Source organism: Heterodontus francisci, chromosome 40, assembly GCF_036365525.1.
Source record: "Heterodontus francisci isolate sHetFra1 chromosome 40, sHetFra1.hap1, whole genome shotgun sequence".
NCBI classification, from domain to species: Eukaryota; Metazoa; Chordata; class Chondrichthyes; order Heterodontiformes; family Heterodontidae; genus Heterodontus; species Heterodontus francisci.
In genome coordinates this window covers 13,345,325-13,370,819 of record NC_090410.1, presented here as the reverse complement: position 1 = coordinate 13,370,819, position 25,495 = coordinate 13,345,325, and the positions used below count along the sequence as shown (strand labels likewise).

Here is a 25,495-nt window from a genome sequence, read left to right as displayed (position 1 = left end):
CCAAGTGTGGTTGAACCAGGGCCTTATAGAGCTGCAGCATAACCTCACGGCTCAAACTCAATCCCCCTGTTAATGAAAGCCAACACACCATACGCCTTAACAACCCTATCAACTTGGGTGGTAACTTTGAGCGATCTATGGACATGGATCCCAAGATCCCTCTGTTCCTCCACACGACCAAGAATCCTGTCTTTAAGCCTGTATTCTGCATTCAAATTCGACCTTCCAAAATCAGGGAGAACTCCCCTGCTTTTCTTCAAATAGTACTGTGGGATTATTTACGACCACCTGAGGGGGCAGACGAGGCCTCAGTTTGACATCTCATCCGAAAGGCGGTACCTCCGACGGGGCAGCATTCCCTCACTACTGGCACTGGGAGTGTCAGCCTAGAATTGATGCTTTTTAAAAAAAAAAAAATTCCTACATTACTTTTTGAAGTTTTGTTACTGTTGTCGTTTATTGGCTTTAAAGCACTTTTGGATGTCCTGATGTAGTGAGTCACTGTATAAATACAAATTCTTTGTTTATCTGGACAACACTTCCAGACTCAATGGAGCTCAGATCAAGTAGGGAGAGGAAGTGGACTTGGGCCCCATCTCCCTTCCTGTTCCCTAACACGGAGTAATTACCCACCAGCACCCAACCACATCCTCAATATTAAATTAATATTAACCCACATTATTCTCCTTCAGAATCTTTTGCACAGCTAATCATAATTTCATGCCAGCAACAGTATGCGGTAGTTAGGAGAAATTTGGAATTATTAAAAAATGTACAGTTCTTTCACATCAGTAATTACAAACCATTACAGTTGAAATATAAAAGATTCCATATATCTGCTCAGTGCTTTAACCTAATTGGTTTTCATAATTTGAGATCCTGAATTGCAACATCATGACTAATTTAATTGTTAAAAAAACTAAACTAAATAAAGTGCTGTAATATATGTGGTTGACACAGGCTCTGGTGCCTCAAGATTGAGAAGGGAAACAAACTCACTCAAGATTCTCGCAAAGCCAAAATCGCAGAGCTTGATTACCCCATGCTTGGTGATGAGGATGTTCTCTGGCTTCACGTCTCTGTGGATGCACTGAGATAGATACAGGCATTGAGAGTCAGTCAGCTGCTGTAAATAACTTTGTGGCGCTTGAGAGCTAAGAGTAACTTGTCACACCCAGATTCAGCACCTCAGATAACAATGTCTTTAGCTCTATTTAACTCGCGTCATGATCCCGCGTGTGTAATTTAGTCACGAGTCCAAAGGTTTGAAACCGTGAGCTGAAATGTATTGCTATTTACCGCAGAATGCACAATGGGCGTTCTGTGCTGTGGACCCGTGGCTCCCATATAGAATCAAACTGGCACTGCCCTACTCATCTCATTTAGAGGCAGTCCCAACAGTACTGTGGTCATGGTGGGGTTGGAAGTTTGGTACTAGAGTAGCAACCCTGGGGTCTTCAAATCCCATCATGGCGAGGTTTTGAAACTGAACTGCACCAGAAACTGACCATGAAAGCTGCTGAAATTTTGTTAAAGACCCAATTGAAGGGAAGGGAAGATTCCACTCCACCCTGTTACATGTGACTCCCATCCTGCATTACTTATATGACTCAATATGCTCTGAAGCAAGCCAATCCAGTTGTACAGCCAGCTTCATAGGGCAACTGGAGATGGAGTACAAGTGTGGCCTTGTCTACATCCCAGGAACATCTCCACAGATGAGCCTGTACAGAGTACGGGAAGGATATTCCATCATGGTGGAAGCAGCATTGCACAGAGCCCAGCCTGTGCCAGTCCAAGCAGCGGGGGAGTCGCCAGATAATGTTAGATACCCCTGGCCACCTTTCTCTTCCAGAACTCGAGCCAACCGTAGCCCAAGGTCAGTGAGTTCAATGGGGGCCAGGGATGAAGCTGGCGTTTACTCACTGACCCATCAGTGCAATGCAGAATGGGGAAGGATGCTGTCTAACAGTTCATTGACACATCACACCAGCTAAACCTTTTCATGGAATCTTAAAACACAGAAAGACAACATTTAGCCAGACTTGCCTCTTTAAGCTATTCAATTAGCCTCGTTCTCCCTACTCTTGCCCCAAAGCCCTGCAAATATTTCCTTTTCAAACAAACATTCATTCAATTCCCTTTTGAAAGTTACTATTGAATTGGCTTCCACCCTTTCAGGCAGTGCATTCCAGATCATAACTTGCTGCTCATCCCTGGTACCATTCTAGAACATTTTTTCCGTCACACTTACGTTGTGCTTGTGACAGAAGTTGACAGCCTGCAGTGTCTGCCTTATGATGCTCTTTACTTGATCCTCTGCAACTCTGAAAGAGAGAGAGGGAGAAAAAAAAACAGTCCTGTCAATCACATCTCACTTCAGACCTGATCCTACACTAGACTGAACCAGACCAGCTCAAGTGTGTCAATGTAACAATGGCTGGAGTGATTGTTTTTTTTTTAAAGAAGTTGTGTTGCATTATTTAAAGTGCCAGACACTAGCTGCAAAGTGTCTGATATTAATAGCCACAAAGGTCTCCTTTCACTCAACAATTTAATTATCCTTTTTACTGAGGCCTCCACAGCGATTCTATGCAAATGAGGCAGCTGAGGTACAAATGAATTACTGTCGTGCAAAACTAAACGAGCCAGTGGGCATAGCAGAAAGGGCACAGACTGGCAGCAGCAGAGCTGCTGTAGGGAAGGTTCCAGAACCATTGAGAAGTTAAACCTTTACCCCTCTCATTTTCTCCCTCCGTCTTCTGAAACCTCTTGCTCGGGCTCCGGCAAATCGTCCCAATCGGGCACGCCGCATATATGAACAACATGCAATTCGTGGAAGGAATCATACCCGCGTCCCATCTTGTCCCTACTCAACAACCGCACTCACACAGGCACAACCGCACTCACACAGGCGCACGCGCACACTCTTCCCGAGATGCCACTGGATAGTGATCAAGAACAGGAACCTTGGCTGGTTTTGCTCTTCTCACATCCATTGAACCGGAGACTTTCAGGTCTGTGTGGCTCAGTACCAGTCTCTAGATCCAATTGCTGTAAATAAAAATCTTCTGCGGTCAATTAGAGGATAATTGGTTCTCTGTGCATTGGCAGTTACTTGTAGATCTTGTGGCACAGTACTGCAGCTTAATCCACCAGCAACTGGGGGAGGGGTGGGTAGGTGGGTGGGAACCAAGTCAAAACACCTCAATAGTGTGCCAGAACACACCACACTGTTAAACCAACAACCAAAAGGTGGCAAAGTGGTGCATATGTTGTAGAGTCTTGGTCAGACCCCGTCTAGAATAGTGCATTCATTTTTTTTCTCCTAGTAGGGAAATCAAGAGCAAGGGGACATAATCATAAAATAATCTTAAAATTCAAGTTAGGCTAATCAGGACTGAAGCACCCAGGAAGCATTTGTTTAGTGGAAATCAGGAAGTCTCTTCTCCAAAAAGCTGTGGATCAACTGAAATCTTCAAGACTGAGATCGATAGCTTTTTGTTGGCTCAGGGTATCAAGGGTCTGTTACAATCATCTAATTCACAGTTTGTATTAATATTTTAAGTCACTTTTAGTTTTGGGGAATTAAATGTATAGTGTGAGAATTTCAAAAGGTTGCCGACCACCCAAGATTTAAAGTTCAAAGATTTCTCCATGAGTGCTTTGAGATAGAGAATTGAAAGCCATAAAATAGCAGGTGGGCGTGTTTAGTTGGGAGTTGTAGCCAGAAAATCTGAGAGAAATTGCTCTGTCATTGTTAACAATATCAATTATTCATATGGGTATCAGAAATCAAAGAGAGGTTTGGAGTTGGAGGTAATTGGTTTAAATTGCTAACTGGGACATCCTATATGTACCACATCGCTATGGAGATAGATGATGCAGGGGGATACCTTTGATCAGGTGTTTTATCATCTCTGTGCTTGCTGTCAGTTGGCTTTGAAAGCTGCTGGACTCGGGAAGAGGCCATCAGGAACCAGGGGTGTTTCTGTTTTGATTAAGGCCCAAGCTCAAGCTGCAAAGTCCAGATTCAGGAGCTGTTGGAAGAGAACTGGAGGATTTGCCTAGCCGGATGCTAGAGGGAGAATCCCCCAGAGATCTCATATCTCGGAAGACAGCTGAGAAATTAAGGAAAAGTGAAGTGAATCTCCAAGAGCTGTGGTACACTTTGGATTGGTCCTAGGAGAAGTGAACAAATTGCCAAGATCCTATAACGTACAGGGGAACATTTGGAGTAGAAGTAACAGTCAAACAGGAGTATTCTATTGAGATTTAGAGTGTAAAGTATACGTCTTCATGTTCTGTTAGGTTTTAAGTTGAAAGTACATGTGTTTCCAAAGTGTAGTGCTAAGTTAGTAGCATTTTGCTTTGTTCAACTCTTGTACAGTAAAGTTTTTTTGTTTAGAACTTGAAATCTTGTGACATAATTCTTTCAGGAATAACTGGGAATTTGACTTTCTCTTTAAAAGTTAATGGCCCCTAATGGGATCGTAATAGGGCATAGAGCAAAGCTGGGCAAATGGAGTTGAAGTAGAGATCATCCGTGATCTAAGTAAATGGGGAAAACAGACTTGTGGGACTGAATGGTCTACTCTCGTCCTATAATGTACAAGGACCAAGTCGTGCGCAATGTATTATTCTGCTGCTAAGGTGGGTGTCCCATTGAGACCACTCTGTCTAATTGCTGTAATTAGGAATATTTTATAGTCAATTAGAGGGTAACTGTTTCTCTGTACATTGGCTGTTGCTTTTAAATCTTTGGCTTCTCTTCAGGTCCAGAAAAAAATGACTGGATTTTCATTGTTTTTGCACCAAATAAAACAAAACTTTTAAAGTGTGACGCATATACACCAGTTCCTTTGTTTTAAAAAAAATTCTTGAGATTTTCTGATATTTCACTTTGGGCCCTTTTTGGGCCAAGAGGGAAAAGAAATTGTTCTAGTTTCACTAGGTTATAATCTGATCCACACATTGCCCAGTGCAGCCCCTTCCCTTCAGCGAGACTGAGATATTGTTGAACCTGAGTGGGCCTCTTTTTCAACCAAAATCCCAGAAGTGAAAGGTCAGGAATATATAAGCAGTTCTTCATTACGTCCTAAATAGGGCTGTTTGTTGTTTTTTTATAGATAAGAGTTTAACCTGCTCGATCATCCTTATTCCATTTTCTTCTCAGCTGTCCAGCATTAATTAAACTCCAGTCTGCTTATATTTTTTCATCTCAGTGAGCAGGCCTCTCCCTCAGGAAATAAAATTGCAAATGACAGTTTTTAATGACAGCTTTCAGATTTTTATAGGAACCATCGTTTAATTGTTTTCCCTCAGCTGATTAAGACTACACTGCTTCCCCTGCAGCCCGCTGGTTAGTATGCTGTGCAGAACCTAGCTCTGACTGTAAATATGCTCGGTGCAGGAGCAAACAGTGCCGTTGACATGGCAACTGCTAAACAGCCTTGCTGTACTTGGCTTTCCCCTCCACACACTGGGTGTTTCTTGCTCTCACTCATCCTCTTTTTACCACCCCCCCCCCCAAAAAACACCCCCACTGACTCTTTCTCTTTCTATCTGTACGCATCCCTTCGCCTCCATCGGCATAACTGGAATACAAGGGGGCTGTCCTTACTCTGGAGTCAGCGGAATGTCACTGCAGGCCTACCGGAGCCATTTAGCCTGCTTATCACATGAAATAAGTTCGTAGTAGTCCAATGGACCAATGGCAGGGAGGAGAGAGAGAGAGACAGCTGTTCATAGTTATTAGAAGGAATGGGGTTGATGGATCAAACCAAGCCCAGAATCACCGCAGTCTTGTCTGTTGAGTGTGCAGCTACATCTGATGCTGCAGCGATCAGGGCAAAGCAGTCATGTGCTAGTCTTTAGTCTTGCGTTCTTCCTACAAGTTACAGTATTTTAAAACCAACCCAACCACAACTTTTCAAATTCATCGCTCTCCTTTTTAGCCTTTGTGTTCTGACCTACAGGGCTTTAGTCCTTGTCCAATGGCAAACTAGTGTCCATCATCCTTGAAGCTAGGGTGTGTTTGGTACTCCAGGGTAACGGTTGATGGGTAATCAGCAATAAACTAAGTGGAGTCAGACAAAATCAGGCAGCAGCCTCTCATCCTAGCTCAGTGCCCCCAAGGCCCCTCTGCTAGAGTAAATAGCCAAAATTCAGATCATATATCTCAATCTGTGCATGGATTGACCTTTTCCTCATACCCTTTCTGTTCTATTGTTGCTCCTCAGGCTTTTTGAAATGGTTTCCTTTCATTGTTTAACTGCGCACAGCTGAACATTCAGAATTCTTTCCCCTTTAGGCCTTGGTTTGAAGTTCCATGCACAATGTATCACCCGGCAACCAGCTAATGACTCCCAGATAACGTGCAATGACAAAAGCCCCGAGCCAGCCCCTGGCGCCACCCTTGCTGCCAGAACGCAGCAATACCATTATTACTAAGTGACTGCACAAATTTAAATAAAAATCACTGATAATAACTGGATTATACAGTTGAAAAGAACCTTTCATCTGCAGAACATAGCGGAGGATATCTTTACAATGGCTTTTGTGATCACCTTTTCACCCTAGGTAGAAAATATTGTTTACAGTGGTTCATTAATGGAGAACGAGGAACCATATTCTCCATTAAGGACCTGGGCTAGCTCAGATATAGCAGGTAATTACATAGGTCCCAGGCTATACATTTTGGCTTGTCCAAGTCAAACCCTCACCCCACCTCTAACCCCAAAGGGCCCACGATCCCAACAGTTCCTTGACATTAACACAATTAAACAAGAGACTGCGACAAACCCAGGCTGTTTGATAGCCTGAAAACAGATTCTGATGAGTTGAGGACAGAGCTTGGAGGAAAGAACTGGAGTAAAGGAGAGTCCATTATAGGCAGGGAGGAGGTTTTCTAGAGTGGACTTGAGACCTCAGTTACGTGCTGAGACCAGATAAATTGTGGTGGTTCTCCTTGGAGCAGAGCAGGTTAAGTGGAGATTTGACAGAGGTGTTCAAAATCATGAAGATAGAGGAAATAAGAAACAACGGTTTCCAGTGGCAGAAGGGTCAGTAACCAAGGACACAGATTTAAAGTAGGTAATTGGCACAAGAACCAGAGGAATTTTTTAATGCAGTGAGTTATGGTGATCTGGAACCCACTGCCTGAAAGGGAGCAAATTTGCTAACTTTCAAAAGGAAATTGGAGAAATTAGTTGAAGGGGGAAAATTATGGGGAAAGAGCTGGCACAGACACAATGGGCCAAATGACCTCCTCCAGTGCTCTTTCATCCTAAGATATACCAGCGTAGAAAGGGTGTGATCGTACCATACATACTAGTGTACAGGAGACAGAAATTTACAGTCACAGTAGGGGCTTGTCTTGTATGTGATTAAGGATTGATGCTCTGACCAGGACACACTGTTCTGTGTCTCATGTGTGAACTTCATTCTGGCACAGCAGCACGATTCACAGATGGCAAGTACAATAGCACAGCTGGTGAGCAAGACAGAGTGTGCGTCAATCACACCACTAAGAATACGATGGCAGCCTAGAAACTAAATTGTTTTAATTCATCTTCAGAATGGAAAGCAGAAACTTTCAGAATTTTTTTTTTTAATAAAAAGGAAAATGATGCAAAGTTGGACAGCTTTCTAAAAGCAAAGGGAGGGGGCATCATTCACTCACCCCCTTGGGTACTTGTCCAGCTCATTCAGTACTGTGTGGTCACAATACTCGAAGACCAGGTGTAGTTTGCGCTTCCGTCTGAATACCTCCAACAGGTTGACCAGGTTCACGTGCTTGAGTTGCTGTTAAGACAAAGAGGCAGTAGCAGAGGAAGTGCCCCAGGCCCAGTCTACCTGCAGTTACATCTTAAATCAGACACATTAACTTTATCCTTGAAATAAAAATAGAAGCTACGGGAAGCACACAGGTCAGTCAGCACCTGTACAGAGACCCCACCATCAGATACCTGATACATCATTGGTCTTTCCTTCGTATTGATGTCTGACCTGTGTTTTCTAGTTTTTCCCCATTACTTTACTCAGTATTCCCAGAAATTGAATGCTACTTTGTCTCAGTGGTTGTGCCCTCACCCTGGATACCAAGGCCCCACTCTAGAGGCACGAGCACATCACATAGGCAGACACTCCCAATGCAGTACCGAGGGAGTTGCCGCACTGTCAGAGGTGCAGTCTTTCAGACACGATGTTAAACAGAAGCAGGTCTTCCTGCCGAGGTGAGCGTAAAAGATCCCAGGCACTATTTGAAGAGGAGATGGAGAATTCCCCTGGTGTCCTGGCCAACAATCACCACCAAATCAATTAACCGGTCATTTACCTCATTTGCTTTTAGTGGGATCTTGCTCTGCAGAAATTTGTTACCACTGAATTTGCCCAGAGAAACAGTTACTGCACTTTCAAAGAAACTTGTTGCCTGTGAAGTGCTCTGGTACATCCTGAAACATGTGGAAGGGATTCTATCAGTAATAAACAGAATCGATGTGGTGTAGAGATGCAGTCTCAGTGTAATGGTTCTGTACATTTAGAACTAAAACAGTCCCATTGGGGTTGAAATGGCACTGGGAGAGATCAAGAGTGAACATGCTTGCTCCCCTCTCCACCATTTTGACCACAATTTTAGACCAATTAAAATAAACAAATGATTTTGGTACAGCAGAAGAAAGGGACCTTTCAGACGATCACATTCGTCCTTACCATCCCTGAGGTTTCAGCACACAATGGTTGGCATCCATCAAGATGCCTGGGATTGGCCTTGGTTGCCATGCTGGAATTTGAAGCTTAGAAACAAGAACTAGCTGCAGATAATGTCCAGCTGATTTAACAAGTATGAATGGGGGCAAGTGGAGATGGAGACAAGAGGCTCATGGAGAGCCTGAATCGTAGCCTTTATGGGAGACCTTTAAGTGGTAATAAAGTGCTCCTTTGTGCATGAGTTACAGTAAAAGTCAACAGGTCACTGCTCCTCACAACTGATAGAGAAAACTGAAGGTATTATCCAACTGACTATTCTATGTCCTCACCATGCTGTAACTTAGCAACAAGGTAACTAAACCAGAATGTCTACTGACTAAACCAAGCTTCACAAGATGGGACAGATGAAGCTGTGGAAGACACTTGTGCCTCATGAACACTTGGTAACCTTTCAGATAAAATGGGCAGCTACTGTCAAGGGAGACATCTGCAGTGTCTTGGACACTATCTTGGGCTGTGTGTTGCACCAATGAGGAGCCACAGTGCATATCACACCTTGCGGCACCTTAGCACCTCCATGGGTAGTCGGGGGGTATGTTCTGCAAGCACAAATGACAGTCACATCAGCTGGCCATTGGCCCCACGATGAGGATCAGAAAAGGTTACCTTGTGGTTACTGTCTTGAAACGAGCAACCTGTAAGTCAGGAGTTCAAATTGGACCACAGCAATCTAGGGAAAGAGTCATCACTCCCCAGTCTGGTCTACATATGACTCCAGTCTTATACTATGTTGACTCGCAATGCTCTCAGGGTGGCTGAGAAGTCACTAAGTACTGCCTTGCCAGTCCGACCCACATTCCAAGAAATAAAGAGCTTGAGGAAGGGGTTAACCAGAATATTCTGTTGCTGACCTGGAGTGATTTGATATTGTAGTAACTTTTGTTTGTTAAGCAGGCTAGCAAGATACTTAAATTGTAACATCTTAAAATGGCTAAGTGGTAGCACTCTAGCCTTCGAGTCAGAAGATTGTGGGTTCAAGTCCCATTTCAGATACTTAACAGGTCCTGGTCACATTGCTGTTTGTGGGAACTTGCTGTGCGCAAATTGGCTGCTGCACTTCCAACATTACAACAGTGACCACACTTCAAAAGTACTTCATTGGCTGTAAAGCACTTTGAATTGTCCGAAGGTCATAAATGGCATTGTATGAATGCAAGTTCGTTCTCTTTAATTGATACTATGGTCACACGTTTGAACTAATTACTGACCCTTGCAGCACACATTTCATGTAATGGCCTGATAGATAACGTGTCTTAATGGGAGATGTGCAAGTAGGGACGATTCACAAGCTTGAGGAATCCATAAGCACTGATTATAGTTTCAAGGGCACCAGCTAGTCCTGCACAGGAAAAACATGCCTCAAAACATTATCTTTTTAATTAAAAACTTATGTAGCATGGGAGGACCAGATTCGAGGCAGTGTTGAGGGACGCAGAACAGACTCACATGGTCAAACTGCAATTAAATGCAACAGGACAGAAATGTGTGATTACAAAAATAAAGGGCCGATACTGATCTCACTAGCTCAAAAGGAAAAAGGAACTGGTTAGTGGGGAGGAATTCAGCTCGTTGACAAAACTATTGATAAGGTCTGTTTTCTAATGAGTTTCTCTTTATATGGAGTTGTTTTTAAACTTTTGGTATAACCATGTAGAGAGTTTGATTTATCCCTGCTACATGACAGAGAAAATGTATTAAAAAGTAGAAAACTGCAATGAGAATTTGGATTTGAAGGGTTTGATCAACCTGAATATTGGGCTCAAATTTGAAACCCTAATCACCAGATATTATAATTACTATATTATCATCTTTATGCTTATGCTGAATAAATCTGTGATTTCTTGACTATATTGATTCAAGAACCTAGCTGATTGAGGAATAGAGAGAACATCTAATCATAAAACATTTCCTCTAGCAGGGAGGTTTATTTATTTATTTAGAGATACCGCACTGAAACAGGCCCTTCGGCCCACTGAGTCTGTGCCGACCATCAACCACCCATTTATACTAATCCTACATTAATCCCATATTCCTACCACATCCCCACCTTCCCTCAATTTGCCTACCACCTACCTATACTAAGGGCAATTTATAATGGCCAATTTACCCATCAACCTGCAAGTCTTTGGCTGTGGGAGGAAACCGGAGCACCCGGCGAAAACCCACGCAGTCACAGGGAGAACTTGCAAACAGGCAGTACCCAGAATTGAACCCGGGTCGCTGGAGCTGTGAGGCTGCGGTGCTAACCACTGCACCACTGTGCTGTTTATAATGGAGAGCCCTACAGGGTGGGCTGTGTAATACAGAGAGATTGTTAAGAGGCTTTAATGAAGGTGGAACAGAGAGGGTCATAACAGCTTTTCACAGTAAGGGTACAATATGTAACCCATTCTCAGTCAGTAAATTGTCACTACCTTGGTTAAATTGTCACTTTGCTTTGCCAAGTCTTCTAAATAATACCAAATGGAAACCCTGCTCCATGTTCAAGTAAATCCTGAGGTACAGAAACTCTCTAAAGTAAGCAAAGAATGCCCAGGAAGCAGTAATCCATTGACAGCAATCCGGGGTCTGCACTAGATGTTCTGCATCATCAGTCTCTACTCTAAGCAGACCCTGCATTCCTTATAACAAGGAGTTTACCTTTACTGCCCATTATATAGTCAAACGGTTGAGACACCCTGGGCTGTAACACTAAGACACCTTGCTTAATGCAATGAATACTGTGACTTTGCTCATGCATTTTTTAAAATCTTCTCCAAGGCCTCCCATGAATGAGATGGAATATAAATAAATATTGGTTTCACACAATATACACCGAATACAGCTTGACTGAAATTCAAAGTATTGCCTCTCGCTCCTCATCACACAGAAAATAAAGTCAACAAAGCAATGTCACCTTACTCGCCAGTCACTGCCTGGCTGACAATGCCGAAGAAAGAGAATCCAATGCCTCTCAGCTTTGAGTCAGCCGTGGCTCAGTAGGTATGTAGTCTATTCTGCACTACTGGTCTGGAGGTTTACTTTGGGTATCAATGACTCAAGACTACTAAATTATCGTTCACACATAGCACGTTCATTCAGCGTTTCAAAATCTTATCTTCAACAGAGATTATACTCATGCGTCCATGTAAGCTAGGTTACTTAGGTTCATCCGAGAGTCAGAACGGAGCAGATGATCAGTCCTCCCCATCCGATTCTCCAAGTAGTTGATCAGACTACTTAGTCCTGAGCTAGCTAGCACTTCGAAGCACGCTTTCTTATACCCTGTTTCATGCATGCTGCCTGCGTGATCAGCTCGGGATGGGCCCGACCTGACTACCCGATATACAGTGATTTTAAATTGAGCAAACAGTGTTTGAACTCAGAAAGCAGTGTGCTCCCAGTTGGAACAAAACCTTTCTCTGCAGTCCTGCCTGCCTCCATCTCTTTCCCATAGAACTGAATCTTGTGAAAACGTGTGAACCTCAAAGAGAGAAAAGTCTCCTATGTGAACAAGGTTTAAGAAGAACACTGGGCCCCAACGAACAGCAAGACTACTTACAATCAAATGAGCTTGAAGTACATTAAACAATAAACTCTTCTGATATTGCCTCAAACCCCTCTCTACTATATTTTCCTCTCCTCTTTTCTGTCCCTATCACGTGAAGGACAGGTTGCATCTAAACTGGAGGGGCACAAATATCCTGGCTGCGAGGTTTGCTAGCGTCACTCGGGAGGGTTTAAACTAGTGTGGCAGGGGGGTGAGAACCAGAGCAGTAGGACAGCAAGTGAAATAAATGAAGGGGAACTAGTAAATAAGGCCAGTAAGACCAAGAGGAAGAGCAGGCAGGGAGATGTTGCGGAGAACAGCGGGACTGGTGGTCTGAAGTGCATTTGTTTCAATGCAAGAAGTAGAACAGGTAAGGCAGATGAAAGAGCTTGGATTAGTACTTGGAACTATGATGTTGTTGTTATTACAGAGACAAGGGCAGGATTGGCAGCTAAATGTTCCAGGATTTAGAAGCTTCAGGCGGGATAGAAGGGATGTAAAAGGGGTGGGGGAGTTGCATTACTGGTTAAGGAGAATATCACAGCTGTACTGCGGGAGGACACCTCGGAGGGGTCATGCAGCGAGGCAATATGGGTGGAGCTCAGGAATAGGAAGGGTGTAGTCACGATGTTGGGGGTTTACTACAGGCCTCCCAACAGCCAGCGGGAGGTAGAGGAGCAGATATGTAGACAGATTTTGGGAAGATGTAAAGGTAACAGGGTTGTAGTGGTGGGTGATTTCAACTTCCCCTATATTGACTGGGACTCACTTAGTGCTAGGGGCTTGGATGGGGCAGAATTTGTAAGGAGCATCCAGGAGGGCTTCCTGAAACAATACATAGATAGTCCAACTAAGGATGGGGCCGTACTGGACCTGGTATTGGGGAATGAGCCCGGCCAGGTGGTCGAAGTTTCAGTAGGGGAGCATTTCGGGAACAGTGACCATAATTCCATAAGTTTTAAGGTACTTGTGGATAAGGACAAGAGTAGTCCTCGGGTGAAGGTGCTAAATTGGGGGAAGGCTAATTATAACAATATTAGGCAGGAACAGAAGAATTTAGATTGGGGGTGGCTGTTTGAGGGTAAATCAACATCTGACATGTGGGAGTCTTTCAAATGTCAGTTGATTAGAATCCAGGACCAGCATGTTCCTGTGAGGAAGAAGGATAAGTTTGGCAAGTTTCAGGAACCTTGGATAATGCGGGATATTGTGAGCCTTGTCAAAAAGAAAAAAGGAAGCATTCGTAAGGGCTGGAAGGCTAGGAACAGACGAATCCCTTGAGGAATATAAAGACAATATGAAGGAACTTAAGCAAGGAGGCAGGAGGGATAAAAGGGGTTATGAGAAGTCATTGGCAAACAGGATTAAGGAAAATCCCAAGGCTTTTTATACGTATATAAAAAACCAGGGAAAGGGTTAGCCCACTCAAGGACAGAGAAGGGAATCTATGTGTGGAGCCAGAGGAAATGGGTGAGGTACTAAATGAGTACTTTGCATCAGTATTCACCAAGGAGAAGGACTTGGTGGATGATGAGCCTAGGGAAGGGAGTGTAGATAGTCTCAGTCATCTCATTATCAAAAAGGAGGAGTTGTTGGGTGTCTTGCAAAGCATTAAGTCCCCAGGGCCTGATGTGATCTACCCCAGCATACTGAGGGAGGCAAGGGAAGAAATTGCTGGGGCCTTGACAGAAATCTTTGCATCCTCATTGGCTACAGGTGAGGTCCCAGAGGACTGGAGAATAGCCAATATTGTTCCTTTGTTTAAGAAGGGTAGCAAGGATAATCCAGGAAATTATAGGCCGGTGAGCCTTACGTCAGTGGTAGGGAAATTATTAGAGAGGATTCTTCGGGACAGGATTTACTCCCATTTGGAAACAAATGGACTTATTAGCGAGAGACAGCATGGATTTGTGAAGGGGAGGTCGTGTCTCACTAATTTGATTGAGTTTTTTGAGGAAGTGACAAAGATGATTGATGAAGGGCAGTGGATGTTATCTATATGGACTTCAGTAAAGCCTTTGACAAGGTCCCTCATGGCAGACTGATACAAAAGGTGAAGTCACATGGGATCAGAGGGGAGCTGGCAAGATGGATACAGAACTGGCTCGGTCATAGAAGACAGAGGGTAGCAGTGGAAGGGTGCTTTTCTGAATGGAGGGATGTGACTAGTGGTGTTCCACAGGGATCGGTGCTGGGACCTTTGCTGTTTGTAGTATATATATATATAATGATTTGGAGGAAAATGTAGCTGGTCTGATTAGTAAGTTTGCGAACGACACAAAGGTTGGTGGAGTTGCGGACAGTGATGAGGATTGTCAGAGGATACAGCAGGATATAGATCGGTTGGAGACTTGGGCGGAGAAATGGCAGATGGAGTTTAATTCGGACAAATGTGAGGTAATGCATTTTGGAAGGTCTAATACAGGTGGGAAGTATACAGTAAATGGCAGAACCCTTAGGAGTATTGACAGGCAGAGAGATCTAGGCACACAGGTCCACAGGTTACAAAGTGGCAACGCAGGTGGATAAGATAGTCAAGAAGGCATACGGCATGCTTGCCTTCATCGGTCGGGGCAGAGAGTATAAAAATAGGCAAGTTATGCTGCAGCTGTACAGAACTTTAGTTAGGCCACACTCAGAATATTGTGTGTAATTCTGACCGCCACACTACCAGAAGGACGTGGAGGCTTTGGAGAGGGTACAGAAGAGGTTTACCAGGATGTTGCCTGGTCTGGAGGGCATTAGCTATGAGGAGAGGTTGGATAAACTCGGATTGTTTTCACTGGAACGACGGAGGTGGAGGGGCAACATGATAGAGGTTTACAAAGTTATAAGCGGCGTGGACAGAGTGGATAGTCAGAAGCTTTTTCCCAGGGTGGAAGAGTCAGTTACTAGGGGACATAGGTTTAAGGTGAGAGGGGCAAAGTTTAAAGGGGATGTGCGAGGCAAGTTCTTTACACAGAGGGTGGCGAGTGCCTGAAACTTGTTGCCGGGGGAGGTGGTGGAAGCAGGTACCATAGAGACGTTTAAGAGGCATCTTGACAAATACATGAATAGGATGGGGATAGAGAGATACGGACCCCAGAAGTGCAGAAGGTGTTAGTTTCGGCAGGCATCAAGATCGGCGCAGGCTTGGAGGGCCGAATGGCCTGTTCCTGTGCTGTACTGTACTTTGTTCGCATGCTAGTGTGGGTGTGTCAAATATCTGTAGGCATTAACTGTATTAGAGTTTAAGTTTAGGTTTAATAAATTTCATTTTTCTTCTTTAAACTGAAGAAAGCCAGTTTCTGCTCATTTCTTTGTCTTATAATTGGAAAGCTGTGAACAAGGATTCACAAATGGGGAGCTCAAAACACTGTTTAAAATTAAACCCAGTTACAATAAGACCAGGTGAAGACAGAAAAAGACCCCTAGACAGATTCCTCACCTGGTCATAACAGTAGCCTCATCCCTCAAGTTTCGATCACATTGCATAGCTAGTTCTCTGTTCTCCAGCCCTGGTCATTATTTCACTCTGCCGACCCCTGGTCTCCAAGCAACCAGCCCACATGGCCCGTCTGTTACAAATTTAGCAGCAAGTTTAGACATGCCTTAATGACCACCTTGCAGGTTTCACCACATTCACTTCCCCTTTAACAGTTCAATTATACCACAGTTGTCTCAGCACATATTCCTACATCCCTGCTGTGGACCTGTTTACCACTTTTAGCCGCGCACATTACTTTCGCCACTGACCAGGTTACGTACAGTTCACGGATTGGATGGTGGTCGCTTACAGGTAGCAGTATTGCCTCTTGTACACTGAGCCAGAGAGTCATGGCTTTAAGCCCCACTCCAAGGAGTAGAGCACATAGTGCAGGCTGAAACTCCAGTGCAGTACTAAGGGAGTGCTGCAAGGTTGAAGGTGCCATCTTTCAGATGAGACATTAGACAGACAGTCTGCCTTCTCGGGTGGACATAAAAGATCCCATGGAATTATTTCAAAGAGGAGCAAGGGAGATCTCTCACGTCCTGGCCAATGTTTTGCCTCAGCCAACATTGCTGAAACAGATTATCTGGTCATTAGCTCATTTCTGTTTGTAGGACCTTGCAAGAACTATTAAAAATCAAAAAAGAGACTTTGGACCCTGAAAAGGTCAATTGGTCAAGTCCCTGTCACAGCCCCTGCATATGTTGATCTGTTACAGGTTCAATCACACTTATTTCAACTTCAGAGGGAATGTTCCGCTTCATGTTACTTTAACCCCATAGTTAAAGGCCCCAATTTGGTATGTTTTATAGAGGGATTCAGGGTTTCCCAGCAGACTACTTCAATCCCTGTTTAATGGGAGCTTATCATCCCCCTCAACAGGTAACTGCACTATTTTATTTGATTTGTACTTGGGATATGAGCAAATCAGCAAGGTTTATTTATTGCCCATCCGACATCGTGTCAACCACATAGTGTGGGACGGCAGTTGCCAACTCTGGTTGGACATATTCCTGGAGGTTTCAGCATACCATCTCCCAATATCTTTTACAACTTAATAAATGAAAGTGTTCAAAAAAAAAAGACAAACACCCAATTGTTCTTTTATTGCCCCATGATGTTTCTCCCAAGTTGCTTGTAGCAGTGCCCAGGCGATTAACTGTTAATTCCTAGAAGTTCCAATCCTGGAGGCTTGGCAACTCTCATGTCACATGTCGGCCCAATCAATGTTACTGAGCCCATACCAGCACAGGATGAAGTTTGGAACCCAAGACTGCTCCTTGCTTTCTACTTTTCCAAACCAGATATTTACCCACTTGCTTTTTGAAGTTGCTATTTAACATTCTTCATTTCCACAGATCCAGTAAAAAAAACCTCCATTTATATAGCACCTTTCATGACCTCAAACGTTTTACAGCCAATTAAGTACTTTTGAAGTGTAGTCACTGTTGTAATGTAGCAAACGGGGCAGCTAATTTGCACACAGCAAGATCCCACACACAATGAAGTAATGACCAGGTAATCTGTTTTTAATAATAATTGAGGGACATACGTCAGCCAGAATACCAGGGAGAACTCCCCTACTCTTTGAATAGTACCACAGGATCTTGTGCATTCACACAAGAGGGCAGATAGGGGCTCAGTTCAACATCTCAGCCAAAAGATGACACCACCAGCAGTGCAGCATTCCCTCAGTACTGTACTGGAGCCTCTGTACTTTCATCATCTCAGCAGTGGGACTTGCTATATCTTCTTATTCAGAGGAGAGACTGATACCAAGGAAGCCAGGGCAGAGCAGCACTCCACATGACCTTCCAGCCCCTGGCCTAATCCCAACATAATGCCATGGTAGTTGGCTCCTGCGTTTAGCAACCCTGCTCTCTACCCTGGGCCAAATGGATTCAGCAACATCAGCATTCAGAAAGGACTCACTCAGCCACTGATTACTTAATCCTGTAACCTGACTCTTTCCCTTACCCGATCCCATCCAGCCCCGCACCCCTCTCCACGCACACACAGCTACACAGTATCAGTAACGTTCCACTTCTCCTTTACTAAACTTGGCTCAAGTCTGCTATGCCAGGTAGAAATCGCAGTTTAACCTTCGTCTCACACCATCTGTCTGTAAGGGATACCAGTGGCTAACAGCATCCCACCTTAATGTCGCCGCCTTGCTAAACGAGATGCATTACCGCTGTGCCGGTGGTTTTGTGGTAATGCAGGGAGCTGTGACAGATTATTATAATCCTCTCGGCCCACAGCTGTTGTGTTGAAAACAATTAATGGGACGGCAATTCAACCATGTAATTAATTTTACAAAGTGCAATTTCCCTCCTCTCCCTCACTGCCCAAATTTCCCCTCCCTCTCTCCCAGAGACACAACTCTTGCTGGCAGCTTCCCCGAGTGGCCGTTGTCATCCAAGAGCCTCAACAATAAGTTAATGGAATGTTCAACCATCTGCGACATCACAGAGGAGCTGCATACCTGTCCTCACCCAAGGCTCAAACTGGCACATCTTTCAGTAGGAGTCACCGCATAGCGACTGGAAGCAGGAACCCTGGCTGGTTTCCCACTACCAGTCCTCCCCAGTGTGGGGAGCTGAAGCATCCGCATCATGCCGAGCATCTGATTCAGCACAAACCGGGAAGATAACCTGGGACCTTGCTAAACTGTATGGTTCAGCCATTCAAATCGGTTGGCTGTAAGCCCCCATTCCTCCACAATCTTCATTGCTGCCACCAGTGGGGCCCCAAACTTCCCTCTGTTACCTGGGAGGCTGCATTGCAGGTCTTGCCCCTAGCTAGGGCACAAAGTGTAATAAAAGGCCAGAAATCGGCTATCAATCCCTCCAGCCCGACAAAGTCCTATTCTGGTCAATGAAGCGTTCCCTCCACTGGTGAGAAAATGAATACAGACACAGGAGTCAACCAGGGGATGACAAAGCGAGGGGCGGGAGGCCATTCTGCAACATCAAAAGTATCTAATGTCTCTTGAACAACTCTGGAACCCAATCCAGCCATCCGTTGCTCTGTGAAGAACAGTCCTGACATCAATCCTAAACATGTCTGTTCCAGGTTTACGTTCCCTGTCCTGCAGTCATAGCTGAACTTGAAACCAAGATCTAGGTACACTCTCTTATATGGCTTTCCAATGTCCATGTATTAAAAAGATTGGCCAGGCAGGATCTCTTTCTAACACTGTATTGGCTGCATTTACTGGCTTATTTCAGAATAAGTGGTCAGCAATTTAGGCCTCAGCTGAGGGGAAATTTATTTACTAAGAGAGGTGTGAATCTTTGAAATTCGCTACCCCAGAGGGCTGTTGATGGTCAGTCACTGAATATATCGAAGACGGAGATCGATAGACTTTTGGATACTAAGGGACCAAGGGATTTGGAGATAATGTGGGAAGGTGGAGTTGATGACAATCAACCATGATCTTGTTGAATGGCGGAGCAGGCTTGAATGGTCTACTCCTGCTTTTATTTCTTATGTTCTTATAGGAATGCAAGAAATAGGAGCAGGAGTAGACAATCCAGCCCTTCGAGCCTTCTTTCCCATTCGATAGAATCAGGACTGATCATCTACCTCAAATTAGTTCCAAATGATCAATTCCATTGCCCAGTTTTTGGTGCAACACTAATGGGTCTGTAAATTACTCAAATCTGTATTGTTTCCCTTTTTGAAAATAGGAACCACATTGGCTTAATTTGATCCAGTGGGATCTCCCCTGTATTCATTCATGTTCTCACTAACTATTGGTACTTTGTAGATTCTGTCCCCAGTCTCCTTGGCACATAGTGCCCATCCCTGGGGATTTATTGAGCTTTTGCCCTTTAAGACCAACTCAGACATCTGTACCAATGGTATCCTTGAGCTGCAGAGCCTCCACAATTGGTGGCGGGTTACTAGTGCCTTCAGTAGTGAAGTAATCATTTGTTTATTTATTTTTATTTATTTAGAGATACAGCACTGAAACAGGCCCTTCGGCCCACCAAGTCTGTGCCGACCAAAAACCACCCATTTATACTAACCCTACAGTAATCCCATATTCCCTACCACCTACCTACACTAGGGGCAATTTACAATGGCCAATTTACCTATCACCTGCAAGTCTTTGGCGGTGGGAGGAAACCGGAGCACCCGGCGAAAACCCACGCGGTCACAGGGAGAACTTGCAAACTCTGCACAGGCAGTACCCAGAATTGAACCCTGGTCCCTGGAGCTGTGAGGCTGCAGTGCCAACCACTGCGCCACTGCTCCGCCCCACAGTGTTATTTTAACTACAGCCAGAGAAATTTACAGCCTCAATGGAAGCCATTTGGCTCACCATTTCTTCCCAGAACCCTGTATCTTCCCATGCTTCAAATATATATCCACATTCCCTTAAAAGATGCAACATTCTTTGATTCAGCTGTGCCCTGCAGCAAAATATTTCATTTTCCATGTAAAGAAATTTCTTCTCTATTCACGTTTGCTTATTAACAATTTTAAACTGTTGAACCCTGTTTACTGACACCCCAAAGGACATAGTCTTTCCTACTCATCAAAACTCTTTCTAACTTTAAAAACAATTCTATCTTGTTTTTCCTTCTCTGCTCCAATAGATACAGTTCCATTATCTCAATTCTCTCCCTTGCAATTATGATTTATCCAGATGGATTCATAGTTAATTTTTCTTCTGGCTTTAATGTCCTTTGTATAGAGAGTTTTTATTTTAATTCATTCACAGAATGTTGGCATCACCAGCATTTATTGTCCATCCCAAGAGGAGGTGGTGGTGGTGATGGTGAGATGCTTAAGATTGCACTCGGTTGTTTAACTGTGACCTAACCATTGTTTGATCACAGATTTATCATAATCACTTCATTTTTTTGCACTCTGTCTTTCTGTTCACAAAACCCCAAATGCTATTGGTCTATTGTACAGCTTTATCCAACACACACACACACTTACAGGGAATTCTATATTGCATTCCTGTTCATCCACATCTTTCAGTGTGTGACCATTGAGCGTACACTCACATTCCCTGTTATTTTCCCAAAAAAGATAATCACCTCACACGTCTCCAGTCCTGCTCTCAGTTTGCCAAATGCTTACTTGTGTGACATGAGCAAATGTCAATATAACGTTCCCTTGCCCCAAGTCAAAAATCATGAAACATACATCCATCTCCCTTGAACAAAAGGGAAGAGTTAATGTACCAGAAGGCTGGTCTTGATATGGGAGTTAATAGACTGGAGGGATGGGCTTCAATGAGAGGATTAATGTATGGGGGAGGGGTGGGTTTCTAAAGGAAACAGTTACTGTGCTACAGGAATGGGACTTAATGGGCTGAATGGCCTTTCTCACCTCTTAACTTGTTTTACATTTCTTAAAGAGAGGACACGGATACAACCATTGGGTGCAGCGAATAGTTCATAGTGAAAAGGGAGCTGATGGCATCCAAACAATCGCTGAGTGATGAATCAACCCAGATCGGGAGACTGCAAATCACAGCTGCAGATCTCACTGCAAGTCCACCCCCACAGGCCTCCCAGTGAGAAGTTCTGACTCCCACACTGTCTCGCCGTTTTAGAATGGCTTGTGATGGCGCTAGATTGAGCCCAGAGTACAAAGAAATGCCAACACAAATCAATTGGCCTGGCTTTCTCTCGCTGGAAGAAACCTCTTTTGGGACCAAAATAATAATATGCCTTTAGAAGGAATCCCCAAGATAAAACAGCTCCACACTCTTCCTCCCAGCTGGACTGTGGGCTGCTTTACGAGCCCACATTAAACCATTTATAGTCTTTTCTCAGCTCGCTGCCTAACCTCTTCATATTGTGCCCTCTTTTCTATAAAACAAGGGAAGAATTTACAGTCCAGTGACAGCTGCTCTTGGCTGGACCCAGGTGCAGCAGTACCAAATGCCTAGTTCTGACTGGGTAGACCCGCACTCCTGTCAGCTGTGAAATGAACCAATTTACATTAGCTAAGTGTCCCCTGCTCTCTGTAGTCCCAGCCTCAGACCCCATCCCCTTTCTCGGCAAACTGGCAACTCAAGTTTCTACATCAGTTTAACAGGAGGGGGATAAAAACAGAAAGAGAGCAGTATTAGAGGGGTGTCGAAAGGCAAGAGTTAGAAACAGGGCAAGGAATTTTTAGCCTGACCAGATTTTAGAATGAGGGAAAGAGTGAGCAAGAATAAATTTTTTGGGGACTGTGCACAGCCCCACAACCCTCAGCAGAGGATAAGTCAGTGACAGTTTATATCGACCTCCTCACTTTTCAAAGAACAGTACAGTACAGGAACAGGTCATTCAGCCCTCCAAGCCTGCGCCGATCTTGATGCCTGCCTAAACTAAAACCTTCTGCACTTCCAGGGTCCGTATCCCTCTATTCCCATCCTACCGTCTCTCCAATACCTCACTTCTTCGGAGCTATTTTGCTGGCCTGTGTCCATGCTCAGTTCCCTGCTTGCCAGGGTTAGGACATTGGTGGAAGAGATTCGGATTGCCACTGCCTACTTTAAAGGTTGCTCCAGGTTTTTCGAAGCATTCCGATGAGGGTGGGGACACAGGAGCACTGTACAAACCTGAAGTAGAGAACTAGAGAAGTGTGGACAAAAAAGATTTGCATTTATGTAACACCTTTCATAACCTCAGGACAACCCAAAGTGCTTCACAGCCTATTAAGTACTTTTGAAGTGTAGTCACTGTTGTGATGTGGGAAATGTGGCAGCCAATCTGTGCACAGCAAGATCCCAACACAGCACGGAGATATAGACCAGATAATCTGTTTTAGTGATGTTGATTGAGGGATAAATATTGTCCAGGACACCAGGGAGAACTCCTCTTCAAATAGTGCCATGGGAGCTTTGATGTTTACCCGAGAGGGCAAACAAGGCCTCAGTTTAACATTTCATTCAGAAGAAGCCCCCTCCCTCAGTACTGCAGTGATTGAATTCTTCAAAATATTAACAGGAAAAGACAGGCTAGATAAAGATAAACTATTTCCACTGGTTGGAGATTCTAAAGCTAGGGGGCATAGTCTAAAAATTAGGACCAGACCGTTCAGGAGAAATGTCAGGAAGCACTTCTTCACGCAAAGGGTGGTAGAGGTTTGGAACTCTCTCCCACAAACAGCAGTTGAAGCGAGAACAGTTGTTAATTTTAAATCGGAGATAGATTTTTGTTAAGCAAAGATATTAAGGGATATGGGCCAAAGGCAGATATAGATATATGGCGGGACAGGCTCGAGGGGCTGAATGGCCTACTCCTGTTCCTATCTTCCTGTGTTCCGAATAGTCAGCCTGCATTATATGCTCAAGTCTCTGGAGTAGGACTTGAACCCCCGACCTTCTGAACCAGAGATGAGAGCTACTAACTGAGGCAGCAAATGCCAATCACTGGGGTCAGAAAGGCAGCTGCAGTTTCAAGAGGCCAGTGGTTGCTGCCTATCGCTGACACCAGGCCTCAGCAATGGGGTCGGGCCGGAGCTGGATCTTCTCCCCCACCACCCCCCTCAACTCCAGGCTCTTTAAGCAGAGAGGATACTTGGACAGAATAGGCATGGTACACTTCTGTTTGCCTGGTGGCTCTGGGGCAGGGACAATTCATTTCATATCTTTTATATTAAACCACAGTTTTCTACTGTGCAGTTAGAGGTCATCAGCCCTGTGTGATCTCCCACTTTCACAAGCCTGGTCAGACCCCATCTGGAGTACTGCAGTCAGTTCTGGGCACAGCACACAAGGAAGGCTATTTTGCCCTTGGTTGGGGTGCAGCACAGATTCACCAAAATGACACTGAGGTTTAGGGATTTATATTATGATTGCAGGCCTTTATATCCAGAAGACTAGAATACAAGGGGGTAGAAGTTATGCTTCAGCTATACAAAGCCCTGGTTAGACCACACCTGGAGTATGGGTGGTCAATTCTGGGCAGCATACCCGAGGATGGATATATGGGCTTTGGAGGGAGTGCAGCGTAGATCTACCAGAATGATTCCTGGACCCCAAGGGTTAAATTACAAGGAGAGATTACACAAAGTAGGGTTGTACTCCCTGCAATTTAGAAGGTTACAGGGTGATTCGATCAAAGTTTTCAAGATATCAACGGGAACAGATAGGGTAAATACACAGAAAGACTATTCCCACTGGTTGGGGAGTCCAGGACTAAGTGGCATAGTCTAAAAAGTTAGATCTAAAAACTTTTCAGGAGTGAAATCAGGAAACACTTCTACACACGAAGGGTATCAGAAGTTTGGAACACTTTTCTGCAAACAGCAATTGATGCTCGATCAATCATTAATTTTAACTGAGATTGAATGATTTTTGTTATCCAAAGGTATTGAGGGATACAGGACAAAGTTGTGTATATGGAGTTAGGTCACAAATCAGCCACAATCTCATCGAATGGTAGAACAGGCTCAAGGGGCTAAATGGCCTCCTCCTGTTCCTAGGTTGCAAAAACTTGGCTTGTATTCCTTTGAGTATAGAAGATTATGATCTGATTGAGATATTTCAAATATTTAAAAAAAAAAAAAGAGTAGATAAGGAGAAATTACTTCTTCTGGTGGGGATCCAGCATAAGGGGACATAATCTTAAAATTAGAGCTAACCCATTCAAGAGTGAAATTTGTCAGTACTTTTCCCACTCAAAAGGACGTCGAATTTTTGTACCCTTTCCCCCCCCAAAAGCCTGTGGATGCTTGTGGTCAATTTGGAGCTTTCAAGACCGAGATTGATAGATTTTTGTCTGAGAAGGGCAAGAAGAGTTGAGCAAATGTGGGAAAAAGAAGTTCAGGTACAGATCAGCCGTGATCTAAATGCAAAAGGAACAGACGTGAAGGATTGAATGGCTGCCTTCTGTTCCGACATTCCAATGACCTGTTGCACATTTCCAGCATTTGCAGTTCTCATTTTTCCAAGCTTCCTTTGGTTTTCCAGTGAGAGTTTAGTTTTTAAGTCTTGCTGTTGTTACAATGAAGCAGTTGCATTTTTGCCCCAACGATACAGAAACATTCATCGACATGGAATGGCTTCTACGTGTCTGGTTGAGGTTTAAAGGCTGCATCCTAATGTCCAGTGTGGATTGGTGGACAGTTGGACCCTGGTTTAGATGTTGAATTCAAATCCAAGCCTACTCTGACTGACTTCAGTACTCACCTGTATCTGGTGGGCCTCCACTATTAGATCATAAACTATCTGGGATTGCACGCCCACTTGTAGTGGACATTGATCAGTTTAAACAAGGAAGTTGCCAGACCCTTTTTCATGCACTCTCCCCATCTACTCACTTTATTTCATTCTTCAATCATGTTCCTGAAATCCTCTCCCACCTCAGTCTTTTTTTTTATTATTGCTTTTCAGGATGTGGGCATCGTTGGCAAGGCTGGCATTTATGGCCCATGCCTAGTTGCCCCGGGAAGGCAATGGTGGGCCTTTTCCTTGAACTGCTCCAGTCCTTGTGGCAATGGTGCTTCCCCAATGATGTTAGCCAAGGAATTCCAGGATGTTCAAGCAGCATCAATGAATGAATGGTACAATATATCCAAGTCAGAATGGTGCATAACCTGAAGGGAACCCGGTGATGGTGTCTCACAGCATTCCTGCTCTTGTTCTACTTGATGGTCAAAGTTGCAGGGGAGGGAAGCACCACTGAAGTAACCTTGGTGAGTGCCTTGTAGATTGTACAGTATGCAGAGGGTGGAGGGAGCAGATATTGCAGCTCAGTGTCAGG

General features: G+C 44.2%; 1 protein-coding gene across 2 annotated transcripts in view; it reads right to left on the bottom strand.

Moving 5' to 3' along the window:
- LOC137353103 (cyclin-dependent kinase-like 1) overlaps positions 1–25,495 on the bottom strand; it is a 53,419-nt gene that overhangs the window by 15,569 nt on the left and 12,355 nt on the right. For both annotated transcript variants that reach the window (XM_068019093.1, XM_068019092.1), the window contains exons 2-4: positions 7,685–7,806; positions 2,255–2,327; positions 1,000–1,090 (exon numbers count right to left, since the gene is read on the bottom strand). In XM_068019093.1, the coding sequence (XP_067875194.1) occupies positions 1,000–1,090; positions 2,255–2,327; positions 7,685–7,806 (286 nt within the window). The remainder of the gene's footprint in view (positions 1–999; positions 1,091–2,254; positions 2,328–7,684; positions 7,807–25,495) is intronic.